The 20,710-nt window shown below is 39.4% G+C and overlaps 1 protein-coding gene across 1 annotated transcript in view; it reads left to right on the forward strand.

Annotated features, from left to right (window-relative positions):
- Positions 1-8,199: 8,199 nt before the first annotated feature.
- The window catches only part of EIF2B3 (eukaryotic translation initiation factor 2B subunit gamma), a 105,953-nt gene continuing 93,442 nt past the window's right edge, over positions 8,200-20,710 (forward strand). The window contains exons 1-3 of the mRNA XM_043876374.1: positions 8,200-8,321; positions 11,169-11,325; positions 18,847-18,995. Of these exons, the coding sequence (XP_043732309.1) occupies positions 11,178-11,325; positions 18,847-18,995 (297 nt within the window). The 5' untranslated portion in view covers positions 8,200-8,321; positions 11,169-11,177. The remainder of the gene's footprint in view (positions 8,322-11,168; positions 11,326-18,846; positions 18,996-20,710) is intronic.

The following is a 20,710-nucleotide window of genomic DNA, read 5'->3' on the forward strand; positions in this document are numbered from 1 at the left end:
CCAATTCAGGACAGGAGTTGGATCCCTGGTCCGGGAACGAGGATCCCACATGGCCCCAAAGCAACTAAGCCGGAGCAGCAACTAGAGAAGGCCCACACAGCAAAGAGGAGGCCATGCACTGCAGCCACGACCGAGTGCTGCCAAAAATAATAAATAGTTTTTTAAAAAAGAATAGGAAATGGGAATACCAAAGAATTTTTTTTTTTAAAAAGTGACTCAGAGAAATACTAAATCCTTAGGGAGAATACTGGTACAAAAACCAACTGAGAAGCATGTTGAGTCCTGTGTTATTGGAGTGTGAAGGGAAGAAAGAGATGAGACTAGCCTCAGAGGCTTTTTGAGGGTTTTACGTTGAGCAGCCATGAGAGGGTTCAGCAAAGGAGTGACATGATTAGATTGCCTTTGGCAGCCCCGTATAGAATGAGTTGAGAAGGAGAGACTACAGGCAAGGAGGAATCCAAGCAGGAAATAATGGTCACTGGAACAAGGGTGATACTCATTTTCACCATTATTTTTATTGGCTGCATTGCATTACATTATAAGGCATTTCATAACTTTTATTCATTTCAAACCCTCAACAGATGGACATTAAGGTTGTTTACAAATTTCCTGTATTGAAAACTATAAATGTTATAATAAACATCCTCATGCATATATCCTTGCATACCTGTTTATTTTCTTAGAATAACTTCCTAAAATTGCTTCATCAAACTGCTGAATTGCCCTCTAGAAGGATGCATCCATTTTCACTCCCATTAGTGTCTGTTTCCTAAACTCTTACCAACTCTGGGCATTGAATTTAACACACAGAAAAATTGTACGGTTGTTATTTTAATTTGCACTGCTTTGGTTATTTACGGTATTGAGTAATTGTTTTTCTTCTTTAGGAACTGCTCTTTATTTTCACCCATTTTTCTATTGGATTCATTATTCTTTTCTTATTGATTTATAACAATCTTTGTGTAGTACTAAAATAATAAGCACAGCAAGGCAATGTGCTAAGTGCTGTACATGAATTATCTTGTTTTATCTTCTCAACCACTCTATGAAGTAAGTACTATGATTATATTCATCTCCAGATGAGAAATCTGGCACGCATGCTCAGTTGTGTCTGACTCTTTGCAAGCCCATGGACTGTGGCCCACCAGGCTTCTCTGTCCATGGGACTTTTCAGGCAAGAATATTGGAATGGGTTGTCATTTCTACCTCCAGGGGATCTCCCTGATCTAGGGATCGAACCCACATCTCCTGCATCGTTAGGCAGACTCTTTACCACTGAGCCATCTGGGAAACTCAAGCAAAGATTAATTAACTTGCCCAGGGTAGGTAGTAAGTAGTGAAGTTAGGATTTGGGTGGCGATCTGCCAGCTCCAAAGCCTGCTGACATGGTAACTAAGGCACTGTGTCCTGAATATTAACCGCTTTGTTGTGTCAGGTATTATAAATATGTCTTCTCAGCCTGTACTTTGCATTTAATTTCATATATGTTCTTTTCTAATATACAAACTTTAAAATTTTTATGGATTAAGTACTTCCCTGGTGGTCTAAACCTTGTCAGATGGCGCACTGGGTAAAGAAGTTGCCAGCAATGCATGAGACTCAGGAGATGTGGGTTCAATCCCTGGGTGGACAAGATCTCCTGGAAAAGGAAAAGGCAACCCACTGCAATATTCTTGCCCAGAAAATTCTGTGGACGGGGAGCCTAATGGGCTACGGTACATAGCATCACAAAGAGTCGGATACAACTGAGCGACTAAGTGTACACACACACTGGTGGTCCAGTGGCTAAGACTCCGTGCTCCCAATGCAAGAGGCCTGGGTTCAATCCCTGGTCAGGGAACTACATCAATGCCACATGCTACAGCTAAGAGTTCATGTACCGCAACTAAAGACAGTTTGAATTTCACTTCTGCCATGCCATTATCACTTCTCATTTATTAGCTACACTTTCATTTTGTTGGCCAATTCTCAATTATCCTTTTTTTTTTAATGTCACATGGGTTTATCACTGAGTGACAAGAAATTAACACAATTACAGTCTTTGCTGTCTGTGAATGGACTGAATAAGAGATATGCAGTGACTAATCACCAGCAGATTTTAAAAAGTGACATGAGGACTTCCCTGGTGGTCCAGTGGCTAAGACTCCATGCTCCTGATGCAGGAGCCCAGGTTTGGTCTCTGGTCAGGGAACTAGATCCCACAAGCTGCAACTAAAGTTTCGCATGATTCAACTAAAGATCCCATGTGCTGCCATTAAAACCCAATGTAGCCACATACATACATATTTTGTTTTAAAATTTTAATTGAAAATACGTTATCTACCTATCTTTAAAAAAAATTTTTAAGTGACATGATTGTTCTCTCATGATGCACATCCATCATATCCATGTTGATTCTGACAATTTTTGATATTATTCTCCTCTCCTTTTATTGAGGGGAGAATTCTTGGAGGAATTTATTCCACCATTTCTACTGATGTTCCCTGTTCCTTTTGTATTTATTTCTAAATTTATTAGATCGAAAGTTGTGGACAGATTTAAATAAGACAGTTTCCAAATTTCAGTAGCTTCTGTAAAACGCTAAAACTTTATGCTGACAATATGGTGTTCTCCCTCTCCCTGTCCCTCCTCCCTGCCTAACCTTTTTCATTTTCCCAAAGTACTTATCACTTTTTAATATATGGTACTGTTTACTGATTTAGTATTTAAACTTCTTTATTATTTATGCTGCCTCTCCTGGCTAGGATGAAGGCTGGATACTTTTTTGTTCACTAATATATCCTAAGAGCCTAAAACTATTCTTGGCACATAGTAGTCATTCAACAAATAGCTCTTAAATAAATGAATTGTGGCCCATAAACTGTACTTTGAAATTTAAAAACAAGGAAAATCAGATATCTGAAGGTTTTTCCAATAAAGGAAGAAAATTAAAAATTCATTAAATCACTTATTTTCAAAGTGATCAGTTTAGAGCATAAAAATCCAGATTCTGACCTTGAAAACCACCAACAATGAAAATTCTATGTGCTTGAAAGGAAATAGTGAATTCCTAATTAATGAAGGTTCTGTCCAAGCTCTACATAAACACTGTAGCATCATTTGCTCTCTAACTTATCATGAATCTATTAGGAAACTGCTGGGCTTATGTACAAAAATAAAGCACAAATATTTTAGGACCTGAAATTGGTTGCCAAAGTAGAGTTTTTCTTTCCATTTTTATCCTTCACTCAGCACTCTAAAAATAATTATTCCTTGTCCCAGTGACATGCCCTCAGCCAGATGGAGTAGATGAATATTGCGATGTGGCCAGTAAATTCCCAAAGAGAGATTTCTTGCAGACTGTGGGAAGACTATTTCTGAGCCAAGGCCCAACTTTTGAAAAGTTTCTTTTGTCTCCCACAGTTCAAAGAGAACTTAGAGCTTGACCTTCTTAAATTATTTCCCTACCACATACAGACACACACACATAAACGTCCTTTGGGGAAGAAATGTGAACAGGAAAGAAAGAAACATTATAGGGAATAGCTTGTGTTCAGTAATCATTTATTAAATACTTACCACGTGATTAATAATTAAAAGTAAATAATAACAGTGAGGCTAGGCATGAGGGCTAATAATGGAGATTAACTTAATGAAAAGAAATGTTTTAGAAGAAGTGTTGTCAGTGATCCAGGCCCTCAGCCCAGTTTTCCTACTACCAAATGGGATGACAAGGGAAAATTTATGAGAAATTTCTAATTCGCCCAATTATTATTTACTTAGCATGTCCCAGATTCTGTCTAAGATCTGCAGATACCTCTCTCTGCAGATATAAAGTCTTTTTAGCAAATAAGATACAGTCTTTGTCCTCAGGGGGTTCCCAGTGTGATACAGAAAACATGAAAAAGGAGAATGACAGTCGTTTGTGGTGAGTGCCATAATGTAAGAACTAGAAGCAGTGGGAGCCAGCGAGAAGTCCACAAGGCAGCAGTTCTTAAAATATGCTCCATGGACCTCAGCAATTCCCCAGGAAACCTTTTAGGGGGTCTATCGAGTTAACATTACTTTCATAATAATACTGAAACACTGCCTCTTTCACTGTCTTGATATTTGCACTGATCATGCAAAAGCAATGCTGGATAAAACTGCTGGTGCTTTAGCCTCAATCGGAGCAGTGATGCCAAACTGTATTAATAGTCAATGTATTCTTCACTGCCACAGGCTTATCATAAAAAAATTAAAAAATAATAAAACAAAGTAAGTTCCACTCAAGAATGTCTTTGATGAGGCAATAAAATAATTTTATTATGTTACCAAAATGCTCGACAAATGTTTTATTCCACACACCCCCAGTTGGAACTCCAAAATGTGTTTAACATACTGAAGGTTCTGAGAAGCGATTAAACCTAATGGTTACTCTACTTAAAATAATAATAATAATTATTATTTTATTAAATCTTATAATAATAATAATTTTTATTAAATCTTTGTCCTTGAGCACACGTTTTTAATATTCTATGTGATGAAATGGGAAGTACATGTGTAACACTTTTGTGCATACAAAATAAGTATGATGACTGTTTCCAGAAAACTTGTACCATTGTTTCATTTGTGAACTACTCCTTTTTTCACAAAACACTGTATTTTCTTGAAAGAACAACTGACAAACTGGACAGAATTTATTTTTTTTTTCATTTACTTTTATTAGTTGGCAGCTAATTGCTTTACAATATTGTAGTGGTTTTTGCCATACATTGACATGAATCAGCCAGGGACAGAATTTATCAAGATGAGTGAAGTAAGCCTGTCATTTCAAGGAAAACCACTAACGATGATGATATCTGAGCTTTTAAGAGAAAATAAGAAGTTTGGGAAACTTGTCCCAAGCTTGCCAGCATTCTTAAGGACTTTATCTGTCTGTCTATTTATTTATTGGCTGTTCTGGGTCTTCATTGCTGCACACAGGCTTTCTCTGGTTGCAGAGACCGAGGGCTATTCTTCACTGTGGTACACAGGCTTCTCATTGTGGTGGCTTCTCTTGTTACAGAGCACAGGCTCTAGAGGCACAGGCTTCAGTAGCTTGGGCCTAGTTGCTCCATGGCATGTGGAAGCTTCCTGGACCAGGGATCAAACCCCTGCCCCCTGCACCAGCAGGCAGATTCTTATCCACTGTACCGCCACAGAAGTCTCCATTAAGGACTTTTCTAATGATTAGTGGTGATATTAACAAGTGTGATTTAAAAAATATTGTACAATGAGTCAACATTAGGAAGATCTGCATAATTTAGTGAATCAATATTTCACAAATAAGCAATGCATCAAGTTGCAAAATCATGCATGGGTAAAATGCCTATTCAAAATACAAGTATAATAACAGAGTACAAAATGTTCATTGATACAAATGATTCTATACCACGACTAATCGTTAATAAACTATCATTTCTTGAGTTTAGTGGGTAGTACTGAAGAATATTCACAAGTATTTGACAAAGACTATTAAAATCTCTTTCTTTTTTCTGACTATGTATCTGTGTGAGGTCAGGTTTTCATCACCCCAAACCATATATCACAACGGATGGGAAAATTCAGCTGTTCTCTATTAAGCCAGACATTAATGAGATTTGCAAAAGAAAGGTGAAACCATTGCATTCTTCTCACTAAATTTTTTCTTTTGAAAACATAGTTGTTTTCAATAAAGTGTTACTGTTACCGTGTAATGGTTTTGTTTCTATTTTTTATGAATTAATATTTTAAAAATTTCTCAGTTTGAATTTTTAATATGGTTGGTATCAACAGATTCAACCTATACAAACAAAAGCTCTTTGAAGCTTCTGATAATTTTTAAGACTGTTAAGAGTCCAGAGACCAAAACATGCTGCCCCAAGGAAATAATTTAAAGGGAGTTTAAATTGAAGTCATCCTTCAACTACTTTCCTCAACTAGAGGAGAAAGTCCTCCAGTTCCCTGAAAACATTTGCTAATTTAAACATGATCATTTAAAATGGATGCCAGATATGAGGCTGAATGCTGTTCTTACTTCATAACTAGTTCTGACCTCAAAACCATGCTGTAATTCCCAAGGCTTCTGCTTGCTTGAGTTAATATCAAAGAGAGAAAGGATCCTGCTGCAGAAGGAAATCGTAATCAAGTTTTAGGTCTCCTGTGGCCAAAACAATCACTCCATGGCTCCCTTACCAGCTCAGTGTTTAGAGCTAAATAATTTTCCAGTAACTCATCACCAGCACTCTAAAGTGAAAGAGAGGCAGGGCACAGATAGGCTAGTTTTATGGATGTGGCCGCAGGACTTTTTTTTTTTTTTTTTTTAAGTACGTTCTAGGCTGAGCTCCTACTCTTCTGGTTGAAAGTCGGGGAAAAATTATAAGTCCTGTCTTTCTCGTTGATTGTTATAGTCCCACTATCTAGGATCTCAGACACTGGTTGGCACACATTAGGCATGCGATAAATATTGTTGAATGAAGTCAAATTCCTTTCTTTTTTTTTTTATTTTTATTTTTATTTTTTTTTTAAATTCCTTTCTTTTTATTGCAGAAGTTAGACTCTGCTTCCTAACTGGCAGGGAGCTAAGGTAACTAAAGTTTTAACAGATGGATAGAGGACTTCCCCCGTGGTCCAGTGGTTAAGAATCCGCCTGCCAATGCAGGGAACATGGGTTTGATCCCTGGCTGGGGAAGATTCCATGTGGCACTGAGCAACTAAGCCTGTGTGTAGCAACTGCTAAAGCCCTCATGCCCCAGAGCCTGTGCTCTGCAACAGAAGCCACTGCATCGAGAAGCCTGTGCACCGCAAGGATGAGTAGCCCCACTCACCCAACCAGAGAAAGCCCTTGCACAGCAAAGGAGATCCAATGCAGCCAAAAATAAAACAAATACATTTTTTTTAAATTAAAGAAATATTAAAAAGAGATGGATAGAAAACGAGGAAGCTTCCAAAAGAGAGAACGACCATTGTTCTGTTATTCAATGTAGTTTACGGAATCCCCTGGTGGTCCAGTGGTTAGGACTCCATTCTTTCACTGCCAAGTTCAATTCCTGGTTGAGGAACTAAGATCGCTTGAGCCCTGCAGAGTGGCCAAAAAACCAGAAACCACACAACCCCTGCCCAAAACCAGATAATGCAGCTTAACAATCTGCCTTAAAAATGTACTGCTTAAAACAAACAAAAAAGAATTATTTTATTGTTATCTCACAACTGTTGGAGTCTAGACTCAGCTGTTTGGGTTCTCTCATCCAGTTGCAGCTTCTTCTTCTTCTTTTTTTTTTTTCAGTTGCAGCTTCTTAACTGGTCTCTGGAAGCAGAGATTCTATTATCAACACAGCAACCACAGTGATCCTTTAAAAGCCTGTTATATCGCTGCTCCTCTGCATAAGTCAAGGTCCTCACAATGCCTACAAGACCCACAGGATCTGAATTCTCCACCTTCTCCCCCATTGCCTCTCTGGCCTCCTCTGCCGTCATCCACTCTCCCCCAGCTCACTTTTCTTCAGCTCTTTCGGCTTCTTTGTTGTTCTCTGAAGTTGCCTTCTCTCTCCAAGGCCTTTGCACATGCTGGCTAGTCTTCTTGGAAGGCTCTTACCCAAGATATTCATTTGACTCACTCTCTCCAAGCCACTGTTCAGTATCACCATCACAGTGCGTGCTAAGTCGCTTCAGTCGTGTCTGACTCTGGGCAACCTTATGCACTGTAGACCGCCAGGCTCCTCTGTCCATGGGATTTTCCAGACAAGGATACTGGAGTGGGTTGCTATGCCCTCCTCCAGGGGATTTTGCCCACAATTACAGTGAGATCTTCCCGAATCCCACACTCCCGACCAACTTTTGATGGCTTAAAGGTGGATGTTTTCCATACCATAATAATCCGGTTCAGAAAGCCAACGTTGAGTGGCCACATTAGACCTCACTGGACACAGAAAACCTTGGCAATCCTTGGTGAAATCACTGGTCAGCCCTCAACCGCAGCTCCCAATGAGCTGTCCTTCCGCAGAGTGATAGTTGGCACCAGGTCCTAGAAGGAGAACTGCCTGAAGGAAGAGACTGTGACTAGTTCCCCTGCAGCGTGAGGGACGCTCTGTGGGAGTTTGTAATTTGTGAATGAATGAAAAGGCTCCGGCGACCCCGCCTCCCCTACTCCTCCCCTCCTCCCCTCCGCGCCCTTCTCGGCCGTCATCTATTACTCGGTGCTCGTTTTCTTCTCTGCGGGCCTGCCCAGCGCGTCCCATCGATCTGCCCGGCCATCGTGCGCCTGCGCCTTTTGGCTGTCAGTCGGCGGCGGCGTGGGGAGCGCGGGGAGCGCTGGGAACCGTGGCGGCGCGCGGGGACTTGAGGTAAAGCTGCGGCTTCTGCGCTGCCAGGCCGCGCACGAGCGGGCTGGCGGGGGGAGCCGCGAGGTGGAGGCCGCCGAGCCTCACTTCACCGGAGGGAGGCGGGCTCCTCAAGCCTGGCAGAGGAGGGCCCGAGTGGGTTGCAGGGGTGCAGAGCCCGAGTCGCCAGCTCGAGTGCCTCCCGGACCTGGCCGCGGAGCCAAGTGGCCGAACTAAAAGGAAGCTCGGGGAGCATCCGAGCCAGCCACCTTGTGCAAAAGTTGAGGAAATTGAGTTTCAGGGAGGGGAGGATCTGCTGGAAGTCTCAGCGAGTGAGCACCAGACGCCCTGAGCACAGTGCCTGATCCTTTCCATTTAAAAGTCCTTCGTTCTTTTTTTCTGTTTTTGGTTATTTTGGATGCAAGATACAAATGCAAAGAGCAGTACAATCAAGTCTGGCTGAGAGATCAGTTGTGATTCGGGGTTTTTATCGGTTTACAAAGGGAGAAGGCAGGGAGGGCTATATCGGAGGCAGGTTGAAGATGCCATGAACACCCTCTCTAAAGCCTGAGTGGCTAGCGAGTTTTTGCCTTGGTTCCCATCACTCAGAGTCGTGGCAGTGACATTGAGACATTTGTCAGGCTGCCTGGTATCAGTTATGTTCATGATTATCACCCAGAGCCTCACTGAGAGCAGAAACCTCAGATCCTAGTGACTTGGGTTCTGATGTCCCTTCTGCACATGTTTGAGCTTGACGCTTACTCTGGGTTGTTGTGAGGTTCACAGATAGTCATTCCACAACTGCTGACTGAGTGCCTGGCGTCTGACAGGAATTATGTCAGGTACTGGGGATACAGCGATGACAGTCAAGGAACTCCCAGGAAACAGGCATTTAAATAAACAGGCAGATGGACTTCCCTGGTAGTACAATGGTTGAGACTCCACACTTCCAACGCAGGGGCAGCGGGTTCCATCCCGCGGGGGGCGGGGGTGGGGGGGGTGGGGAGTAAGATCCCACATGCCACACTTGGGGCAGCCAAGAAATAATAAAAATTAAAATAAATGGGCAGTGAAGCCTGAAAGGTAGAGATGATCTGTACATAGTAGAATGGAAGCCTTTAAGGAGAAAAGAGTTACTTCTCTGGGAGGGTGGGAAGGGATACGAATGTCTTTATACACAAGGTGATTCTTCAACTGAGTCTTTAATGTTTAATTGGTGGTTACATACTGGACACAGGAGAAAGGCAACTAAGGAAGCAAGAATAGGGATACAGGGACCAGAATTATGCAACAGCATGGTTCAGCTGGCACAGAAAGTTTCCATGACCTGTCTATTATCAAAAACTTATATAATGCTTTTGTTTTGTGTGTCATTGTTTTGTGTGCTTTACATGGGTTAACTTGTTTAATATTTATAACAACTCTGTGAAGTAGAAACTAATTATCTTCACCTTAGAAAATTAAGAAAATGGAGGCTTGGGAAAGGTGTGTAGCTTGCCCTGGATCATACAGCTAATTCATGGTAGAGCTAGAATTAAAATCCAGGCAGTCTGGTTAAAGGGCCTGTGAACTTAACCACCAGGCTCTTTTCTAGAAACTGAGGACGCTGAGTTTTAAATGTCAGGCCCCTGGTTACCTCACCTGTAAGTGACAGAACCAGAACTCAAACTCAGGTCTTTTAACTCTTAAGGATCCAGTGTTAATACTTTTCATAATAACATCAGATGTTATGAGATTTATATAATGCCAGATTGAAGTTAAATTCCAATCTGAGGCAGTGCCTGCTGGAATTGAAAGTACCATATCTTTACGTTGTGGACATTGTGTAAGAGCCTTTACTTTGTGCTTGGGTGTATGGGGTGTGTGTGTGTTGCAGTTTAGATACTGATGTGAGGAGCCCAGGACTGATCAAAATTATGATAAAGGAGCAACGTTATTTACCAGTTTGGTGTTAAATACATTTTTGTTTCCAGAGCATTGAATTTCACTTTATTTTTAAAAGGTTACATCATTTGTTGTAAGTAAAAGAGTACTTTTATTTTAAATCAATAAGGATTTGTGAGTTTTTAATGTGCCTGTCTTCTGTGGTAGCAGCTGTAAAGAGATTTTTTTGAATGTCAAACAGTTTCATTTATCACCTTGAATCTGAAAAAAAGAAATTAACTTGGTTTATTCTGTAATTGGGCTCTGCAAACCTAGTTTAAGATACAAGACTACATTTGGGTTTAGAGTGTTATATTTCAAGTTGCGGGTAATGAAAAAAATGGGAGCCCATGGCTGAATTAATAGAAGCATCTTAAGTCATTTCATACTCTTCAGAGATCTAATGTGCTTGTATTTGTGCTGTTAATTCTAGTCAGAAGTTTAAAATTTTTTTCAGGGAATACAAACTCACATATCAGAAGCCAACTTGGTAAATTCTTACTCCTTTAAGAGTCAGCTCAAGCATTACTTTCCTATAAAACCTTCCCTGTCTTTTCTAGGAAGACTTAGGTGTTACTGTCACTATATATGCTTACTGCACCTTAGATATATCCCTGTCATGGCATTAATGATGTTGTATTGTAATTTACTGCATTTGTCTTCACTTATTTGTCAACAACTCAAGAGCAAGAGCCAGATTTTTGTTTTATTCATTTCCCCCCTCTAGCCCATAACCCCAGGCTGGAAATGAGAGTATGTATCAGTAAGAGAATAGGATAAATGTGATGTTTATACTGTGGCTAAGGAGTCTTTCTTATTCTGGTTATTGGAGTTGGAAATGACATGTTTGTCATAAGTGAATATCAATAACCTAAATAAAAATAAGATGAATACTGTGTGTGCATTGATTTTATTACATTTTTCTCTTGGTTTTCTCTGTGATTACAGTTTTTAAAAATGGAATTTCAAGCAGTTGTGATGGCAGTTGGAGGGGGATCGCGAATGACAGACCTGACTTCCAGTATTCCCAAACCTCTGCTTCCAGTGGGCAACAGACCTTTAGTGTGGTACCCACTGAACCTGCTTGAGCGTGTTGGGTTTGAAGGTGAGTTATGGCAATGAGATATACTTAACAAAACTTTTAGGGTTCTTCATCCCAGTAATTTGTCAGCTTTATGAGGGTGAGAGGAGTGAATGAAAAAAGACTAGGACTCAGCGTTGGCTGGAGACTGGCCTCTTTAAATTAGAAACTTTGGAGTGCTCTGTTGCTGTGTGAAAAAGGTTGAGAAGATAGTGCTAAGTGTTTCTTTTTTAGAGCTGGTCTCCACAGTGATCCAAGATAACCCTGGAAGGATATCAGAACGTAATATGAGAATGACCACATGCCTTATAATATATTTACTGAGAACCTGTATGTGCCAGGTTAAACACTGGAGTACAGAATTGAGAAGGTTAACTCAGGCCCTGATTTCTAGAACCTTAAAGTCTAGTGGAGAGATACACATGTAAACAGATTATCATTGTGTAATGTGATAAATGTTATAACAGAGGCACATTATAAGTGCTTGTTATTAATATAAGGAAGTTACTGTTTGAACCTGAGATTCAGAGAAGACTTTACAGAGTAGCTGACCCTCGAATTGACTCTTGAAAAATAGATTGACATTCTGACCAGTGTGGAGGAAGTATTCCATACAGAAGCAGTAAATTTTGCAGAGAGAAAGTCATGATCAGCACATATTCTCACAACTACTTTTCTTTTTTTTTAACAACTACTTTTCATTTTATGTGGCTGTAATATCAGTGTGTATTCCCTGGTGGCTCAGTGGTAAAGAATCCGCTTGGCAATGCAGAAGATGCAGGTTTGATCCCTTGGTCTGGAAGATCCCCTGGAGAAGGAAATGGCAACCTACTCCAGTATTCTTGCCTGGGAAATCCCATGGACAGAGGAGCCTGGTGGGCTCTAGACCATGGGGTTGACAAAGAGTCGGACATGACTTAGTGACTAAACAACAACAGCAACATCGAGTGTAAGAGGGAATAAATGTAATGAGAGAAATAACAGGCATTATACTGTGAAGGGCCTTGTATTCCATTTGAGGAATTTAGATTTTTTTTTTCCTTGAAAGCAGTGAGAAATCAATGAAGAGCCTATTTTTTTGGCTGTGCCACAACGCATGTGGGATCCTAGTTCCCTAATCAGGGATCAAACCCATGCCCTCTGCAGTGGAAGCACAAGGAAGTCCTGAAAGGCTTACTAAACTGAAGTTTAATATGATTAAATTCATGTTTTCGCTACTCTAAGTCCTTTGTATCTTTATATAAATTTCAGAATCAGCTTATCAATTTCTACAAAAATAGTTACTAGAATTTTGATTAAGACTGAATTGAATCCATAGATCAGTAGGAAGAGAATTCACATCTTAACAGTATTGAGTCTTCTGATTGAGGAGCATGGTATATCTCTCCTTTTATTTAGGCCTTTTATAATTTCTCTCAACTTACACAACTACTTTATAGTTTTCAGTGTATAGGACTTACACATATTTTATTATATTTATTTGTAGGTAGTTGATATTTTTGTGTTATCATAAATGGTAGTTATTCCAATTTCCAGAAAATTTGTTGCTGGTACATGAAAACATAGCTTTTTTATGCTGCCCTGTATCCTACAACTTTGCTAAATACACTTATTATTAACTCTGGCAGCCTTTTGTGGATTCCTTAGGATTTTTTACAATTTTACCTAATTGACATTTATAGAACATGCCACCGAGTAAAGCAGAATTCACAATTCTTTTCAAATGCTAAGAACTTTTACCAAGATAGACTGTATTTTTTTAAATAAAAGAGGTCTCAATAAATCTTTGAAGATTAAAATAATACAAAATATATTCTCTAACCACAGTAGAGTTACATTAGAAGTCAATAACATAGAGGTATCAAGAAAATCCCTAAGTATTTGGAAATCAAACCACATATTTGTACATAACCCAAAGAAACCACAAAGGAAATTTAAAAAACAAATTTATTAGAGTATAGTTGATTTACAGTGTTGTATTAGTTTCAGGTGTACAGGAAAATGAATCAGTTATACATACACATGTATCCACTCTTTCTTTAGACTCTTTTCCCATATAGGCCATTACAGAGTATTGAGTAGAGTTCCCTGTGCTATACAGTAGGTTCTTATTAGTTACCTATTTTATATAGTAGTGTTTGTACGTCAATCCCAAACTCCCAATTTATCCCTTCTCCCCCTTGTTCCCTGGTAGCCATAAGTTTGTTTTCTACATTTGTGGCTCTGCTTCTATACAAACTTCATTTGGACGCTTTTTTTTTAGATTCCACATATAAGCAATATCATATGATGTTTATCTTTCTGTGTCTGACTTACATGACTCAGTATGACAGTCTCTAGGTCCATCCATGTTGCTATAGATGGCATTATTTTGTTCTTTTTTATGAGTGAGTAATATTCCACCAAGTATATATATGACATCTTCTTTATCCATTTCTCTGTTGATGGACATTTAGGTTGCTTCCCTGTCCTGGCTGTTGTAAATAGTGCTGCAGTGAACATCAGGGTGCATGTATTTTTTTTTTTTAGGTATCTTTTTAAATTGTGGTTTTCTCTGGGTATATGCCTAGGAGTGGGATTGCTGGGTCATATGGTAGTTTCAATTTTGAGTTTTTTAAGGAACCTCCATACTGTTCTCCATGGTGGCTGTACCAGTTTACATTCCCACCAACAGTGTAGGAGGGTTCGCTTTCCTCCACACGCTCTCTAGCATTTATTGTTTTTAGATTTTTTTGGGTGATGACCATTCTGACCAGTGCAAGGTGATAGCTCATTGTAGTTTTCATTTGCATTTCTCTAATAATTAGTGATGTTGAGCATCTTTTCTTGTGCTTTTTGGCCATCTGACCACAAGGGGAATTTGAAAATGTTTTTAACTTACTGAAAATGAAAATTCAGTGTTTTCAAGTTTGAGGGATGTAGCTAAAATACAATGTTTAGAGAAAATTTTATAACATTAAGTTCTCTATTAGAAAAGAAATGTCTCAAACTATCATCTAAGTTTCTACTTTGACAAACTGGAAAAAGAGAAGCAAATGAAACTCAAATAAGTAGAAAGGAGATAAAAATGATAAGAGTAGAAGTGAAATAGAACCCAAAAGCATTAGAGAAAATTAGTAAAACCAAGAGATGATTCTTTTAAAAAAAATCAATAGGATTGTTAAATCTTTAGTTAGACTGATCAAAAAAAGGGGAGAAGATACAAATTACTAATAACAGGAATGAAAGAGGGAACATCACCACAAATCCTACAGATGTTAAAAGTTAATAAGCAAGAGAGTTCCTTGGTGGCCTAGTGGTTATGATTCTGCGCTTTCACTGCCGTGGCCCAGGTTCAGTCCCTAGTGGGGAATTGAGATCCTGTAGCCATGCAGCGCAGCTAAAACAAGCAAACAAACAAAGATAATAAGCAAATGTGAACAACTTTATGGCAATAAATTTGAAATACAGATTTTTTTAAAAATTGCTTTGAGAGCTGTATGAAGAATTAGTGTGAGGGGGTCAAGACTGTAAGCAAGGAGATGAGTTAAGAGATTGATACAAAAGTCCATGCTAACAACAAAGAGGGCCTGAACTAAGGCATTAGCGCTAAGGATGGAGAAGAAGGACGATTTGGGAAAGTTCTTGATTCATGGGGAGGGGTAGTAGAAAGAAAGGGACGAGTTCCCTCTACTTTCTACTTAGGTAAGTAACTAAGTGGATGGTGATGTCAGTAATAGGAGAGGAAATGTAAAACAATGAACAGGTGTGAGCGAAGACAGTGAGTTTGGCTTTGGCCACAATGAGTTTGAGGTGTCCTTTAGTTAGATATAGCAGATTAGAATACCAGATGGAGTTGGTGCAGATCCTGGGCCCTAGGTTTATGATCCAGTGTTTATTCCAGTCATACTTTCTTGAGACAGACCCATGAACAGTTCTTTACAGTGGTCTGTATGATACTGACATTGAGATGTGTTTTAGAAAAGATTTTATTTTTAGAGCTCAATATCACAGGTGAATGACATATCTTAATACACTTTTAAATATACTACTTTCCTTTAATAAGTTCTTATGGCTTTGTTATCTATCACTTTTTTTTCCCTCTTGCTATATATCTTTAGTTATATTTGGGGATAGTCTTTTTTTTTTTTTTTTTTTGGGGGGGGGGGATTGTCTTTTGAGGTATATTAAATGCCTGTTATATAGAAAATTCCTTCTGAATGAGGCTAACTCAGAATTTGGAGAATGACTCCTAAACATGATATTCTGGAGTTGATCTATAAACTCTTTGTTCATTCTATTCACATTGTTCATTATTTTAGGAAGTTCATAGCCCTGCTTAGCATTAGTCTCTCCATAATGAATAGCAAGGAGAGATAAGAAAGCCTTCCTAAGTGATCAATGCAAATAAGTAGAGGAAAAGAATAGAATGGGAAAGACTAGAGATCTCTTCAAGAAAATGAAGAGATATCAAGGGAACATTTCGTGCAAAGATGGGCACAATTAAGGACAGAAATGGTATGGACCTAACAGAAGCAGAAGATATTAAGAAGAGGTGGCAAGAATACACAGAACTATACAAAAAAAAGATCTTAATGACCCAGATAACCATAATGGTGTAATCAGTCACCTAGAGACAAACATCCTAGAGTGTGAAGTCAAGTGGGCCTTAGGAAACATCACGACAAACAAAGCTAGTGGAGATGATGGAATTCCAGGTGAGCTATTTCAAATCCTAAAAGATGATGTTGTGAAAGTGCTGCACTCAATATGCCAGCAAATTTGAAAAACTCAGCAGTAGCCACAGGACTGGAAAAGATCAGTTTTCATTCCAATCCCAAAGAAAGGCAATGCCAAAGAATGCTTAAACTACCACACAGTTGTACTCATTTCACATGCTAGCAAGGTAATGCTCAAAATTCTCCAAGCTAGGCTTCAGCAGTACATGAACCGTGAACTTCCAGATGTTCAAACTGGATTTAGAAAAGGCAGAGGCACCAGAGATCAAATTGCTGACATCCGCTGGATCATCGAAAAAGCAAGAGAGTTCCAGAAAAACATCTACTTCTGCTTCATTGACTATGCTAAACCCTTTGACAGTATGGATCACAACAAACTGTGGAAAATTCTTAAAGAGATGGGAATATCAGACCACCTTACCTGCCTCCCAAGAAATCTGTATTCAGGTCAAGAAGCAACAGTTAGAACTGGATGTGGAACAATGGACTGGTTCAAAATTGGGAAAGGAGTATGTCAAGGCTGTATATTGTCGTCCTGCTTATTTAACTTCTATACAGAGTACATCATGCGAAATGCAGGACTGGATGAAGCACAAGCTGGAATCAAGATTGCTGGGAAAAGTAACAATAACCTCAGATATGCGGGTGGCACCACCCTTATGGCAGAAAGTGAAGAGGAACTAAAGAGCCTCTTAATGAAAGTGAAAGAGGAGAGTGAAAAAGCTGGCTTAAAACTCAGCATTCAAAAACGAAGATCATGGCATCTGGTCACTTCGTGGCAAGTAGATGGGGAAACAATGGAAACAGTGACAGACTTTATTTTCTTGGGCTCCGAAATCACTGTAGATAGTGACTGCAGCCATGAAATTCAAAGACTGTTGCTCCTTGGAAGAAAAGCTGTGACAAACCTAGACAGCATATTAAAAAGCAGAGACATTACTTTACTGACAAAGGCCGTCTGGTCAAAGGTATGGTTTTCCCAGTAGTCATGTATGGATGTGAGAGTTGGACTGTAAAGAAGGCTGAGTGCAGAAGAATTGATGCTTTTGAACTGTGGTGTTGGTGAAGACTCTTGAGAGTCCCTTGGACTGCAAGGAGATCAAACCAGTCAATCCTAAAGGAAATCAGTCCTGAATATTCATTGGAAGGACTGATGCTGAAGCTGAAGCTCCAACACTTTGGCCTCCTCATGTGAAGAACTGACTCATTGGAAAAGACCCTCATGCTGAGGAAGATTGAAGGCAGGAGGAAAAGGGGACGACAGAGGATGAGATGGCTGGATGGCATCACCGACTCGATGGACATGAGTTTGAGCAAGCTCCATGAGATGGTGATGGACAGGGAAGCCTGGTGTGCTGCAGTCCATGGAGTCAAAAAGTCAGACATGACTGAGTGCCTGAACTGAACTGACTGGTCCAATTATGAGACTGACTGACCTATGTTTATAGTTCACTCCCTTCACTCGACTTAAAATCTCTCCACCCTATGGAAATGTCACCTTCTTGAAATCCCAAACAGTGTCAGTCACCCTGTCCTCTGTGTTTTTATCAAACTTCATTTTTCTATCCCAGTACCTTTTAAGGTCTGCTTTATGCTGTAGTTAGTGGCATGTTAGACTAATCCTCCTGAGAGCAGGTACTGTGTCTAATTCATCTCTGTAACATCAGCATTTTATATATGGTATATACTACACTGGACTTGAGTTCATCGTGGCCTGCCTCAAAAGCCATCCTTTCCATGAAGCCTTCCTTAACCATTTTCATGTCTAAAAGTTCATGTTATGTTTCTTAAGAATAGGAGCCATGTTTAGTTCATTTCTGAATTCTCAGTGCCTGTTTGGCCTTTAGGTATTAAATACAATTGTATTTGTTGGTTGAATGAGTGAGTTAATGACTGAAAGAAAGCTAAGTGGGAAAAGGAAGAAGGAAGGAAGGAAAGTTAAATGATATGAAAAAGAAAGAACGGAGGAAAGAAAAGAAAGTGAAAAAAGAATGATTATAGTGAAAGGGAGAGATAATTGAGCACTATCAAGAAACACATATAGAAATTGTTACACTTTAGAGATGCTAAAATCTAATCTTCAGATATCTGCAACACATGTTATATTGCAGTAGATTACATTACCCTGCCAAAGATCCATGACAGAACCCCAAGTTTTTTTTAACTGATGGCTATATGGATAAGGTGAAGGCATCGATTACATGGAAATTGTCTGTTACTGGATTCATTATGATCATCAGTGAAACACTAATAGCCATCTGATGGGAAGTGGTGATAGCTCTTTCTTTGTAATGAATGAAGTTTTAAAATGTGATCCCAGGATTTCCCTGGTGGTCTAGTAGTTAGACTCCATGCCTCCAATGCAGGGGGCACAGGTTCAATCCCTGGTCAGGGGAACTAAGATCCCACATGCAGCTTGGTGTGACCAAAAATTAAAACTAGAATAGAATAAAATATAATCTCATTGGTATATGGTTGAATAAGTGATCTTTTGCATTCTTTATGTCAGGAAGAAGTGGTGTGTAATATATTAACATGTTTTATCTTAGATCTCTTGCTTACTGGTTTTATGTACCCTGAACAAAGTCACTTCATATCTTTTAGTCCAAGTTTCCTCATTTGTAAAATTGAGGAGTTTTTACAAATTTTTAATAATTTGTTGTGAGAATTAATTGAGAAGATGCATGTAAAGTGTGTTGCAAAATCTCAATAATATTAGCTGTCATTACTAAATCTAGAAACAGACCAAATCTAACTGAAGTAGTGTAACCATTGTCTAAATGAATGAGAGTTTTTGCACTTTTCCTTCCTTTTTTTTATGCTATAGAAGTCATTGTCATTACAACCAAGGATGTCCAAAAGGCTTTGTGTGCAGACTTCAACAAGATGAAAATGAAGCTAGATATTGTGTGTATTCCAGATGAAGCTGACATGGGAACTGCAGATTCTCTGCGCCACATATATCAGAAACTTAAGGTGAAAAGCTGTTTATTGATTTTTTTTATTTGTTGAAAATAAATATCATCTTATATTTTCCCAATGCAATGCAGTTTATAATGTGTTTTAAAAAATATGTTCTAGTACCCCATACTTTGCTGCCCATGTTTCATCTGCTGTTTAGTTTGGTTACTAGTAAAGATTTAGACACTCAGTTGTCACAGTCACTAGTTGCCAGTATTTTTCAGTCATAATACATCTTTATAAAAAAGGTACGTTTCTAATGTACTTCAAAAGATTCCATTTATATAAAGTTCATGAATAAACAAAACTTATGTATAGTAGGGGCTTCCCTGGTGGCTCAGCTGGTAAAGAATCCGCCTGCAATGTGGGAGACCTGGGTTTGATCCTTGGGTTGGGAAGATCCCCTGGAGAAGGGAAAGGCTACCCACTCCAGTATTCTGGTCTGGAAATTCCACAGACTGTATAGTCTATGGGGTGGCAAAGAGTTGGACATGACTGAGCGCCTTTCACTTTCATTTTCATGTATAGTAATAGAAATCAGTCCACCAGCTGACTCTGCAGATGAGAGATTGAGTGGAAAGAAATAAGAAGAAACTTTCAAAAATTTAAGCTCCCTCACGTGATATTATTTGAAAGTTTAGTCTCCTTTGATTAAGCAACTAACATGAGTGGGCTTCCCTGGTGGCTCAGTGATAAAGAATCCGCCCTCCAATGCAGGAAACACAGGTTTGATCGCTGATCTGGGAAGATCCCACATACCTCAGGGTAACTAAGCCCAGGTGCCACATCTGTTGAGCCTGTGCTCTAGAGTCTGGGAGCCGCAACTACCGAGCCCATGTGTCGCAGCTGCTGAAGCCCCCACGCGCTAGAGCCCGTGCTCCACAGCAAGAGAAGTCACCACAATGAGAAGCCTGAGTACCTCAACTAGAGAGTAGCCCCCGCTTGCTGCAACTAGAGAAAAGACCGTGTAGCAATGAAGACCCAGCACAGCCAAAAATAAATAAGTAATAAAATTATTTTAAAAATTATATAGCAAGTAAATAAAAACTAAAAAAAAATTATATAGCGAGCCTATGGTTATGAGGATGCAATCTCCTGCATGGTTTGTGTCACATAAACTGAGAGAGATCCACTCTTGACTGTTCTAAAATTGATGTCCTTGGGAAAAAATTCATTCTGATAATGTTGCCATCTTATTTGAGTTGGGGAGCAAAATTTCTACTATTTCTGGTGATTGCAAACAGATATATTAATATTTTCTGCCTATCTATGCACCAAAGAGCAAGAAATTAATGCAGATATTTACATGGCCTTTCCCTTCCTTTGCGTGCATGCTCAGTTGAGTCCAACTCTTTGCAACCGTGTGGATTGTAGCCAGTTTTTTATTCTTGTCCAGGCAAGAATGCAGGAGAGGGTTGCCATTTCCTACTCCAGGGGGTCTTCCCGACCCAGGAATCAAACCCTCATCTCTTGAGTCTCCTGCATTGGCAGGCAGATTCTCTTACCACTGAGCCACCAGGGTAGCTGTATACACAGTGCCCATTTACTGTGTATAAATGGATTTTACGTTTATACACAGTAAAATACACAGATACTAAGTATATGGTTTGATGAGTTTTGACAATTATATACACTCAGATTGTGCTGTGCTCAGTCGCTCAGTGTGTACAACTCTTTGTGATCCCATGGGACTGTAGTCCGCCAGGCTCCTCTGTCCATGGGGATTCGCC

The sequence above is a fragment of the Cervus elaphus genome, chromosome 20 (assembly GCF_910594005.1).
Source record: "Cervus elaphus chromosome 20, mCerEla1.1, whole genome shotgun sequence".
Taxonomy (NCBI): Eukaryota; Metazoa; Chordata; class Mammalia; order Artiodactyla; family Cervidae; genus Cervus; species Cervus elaphus.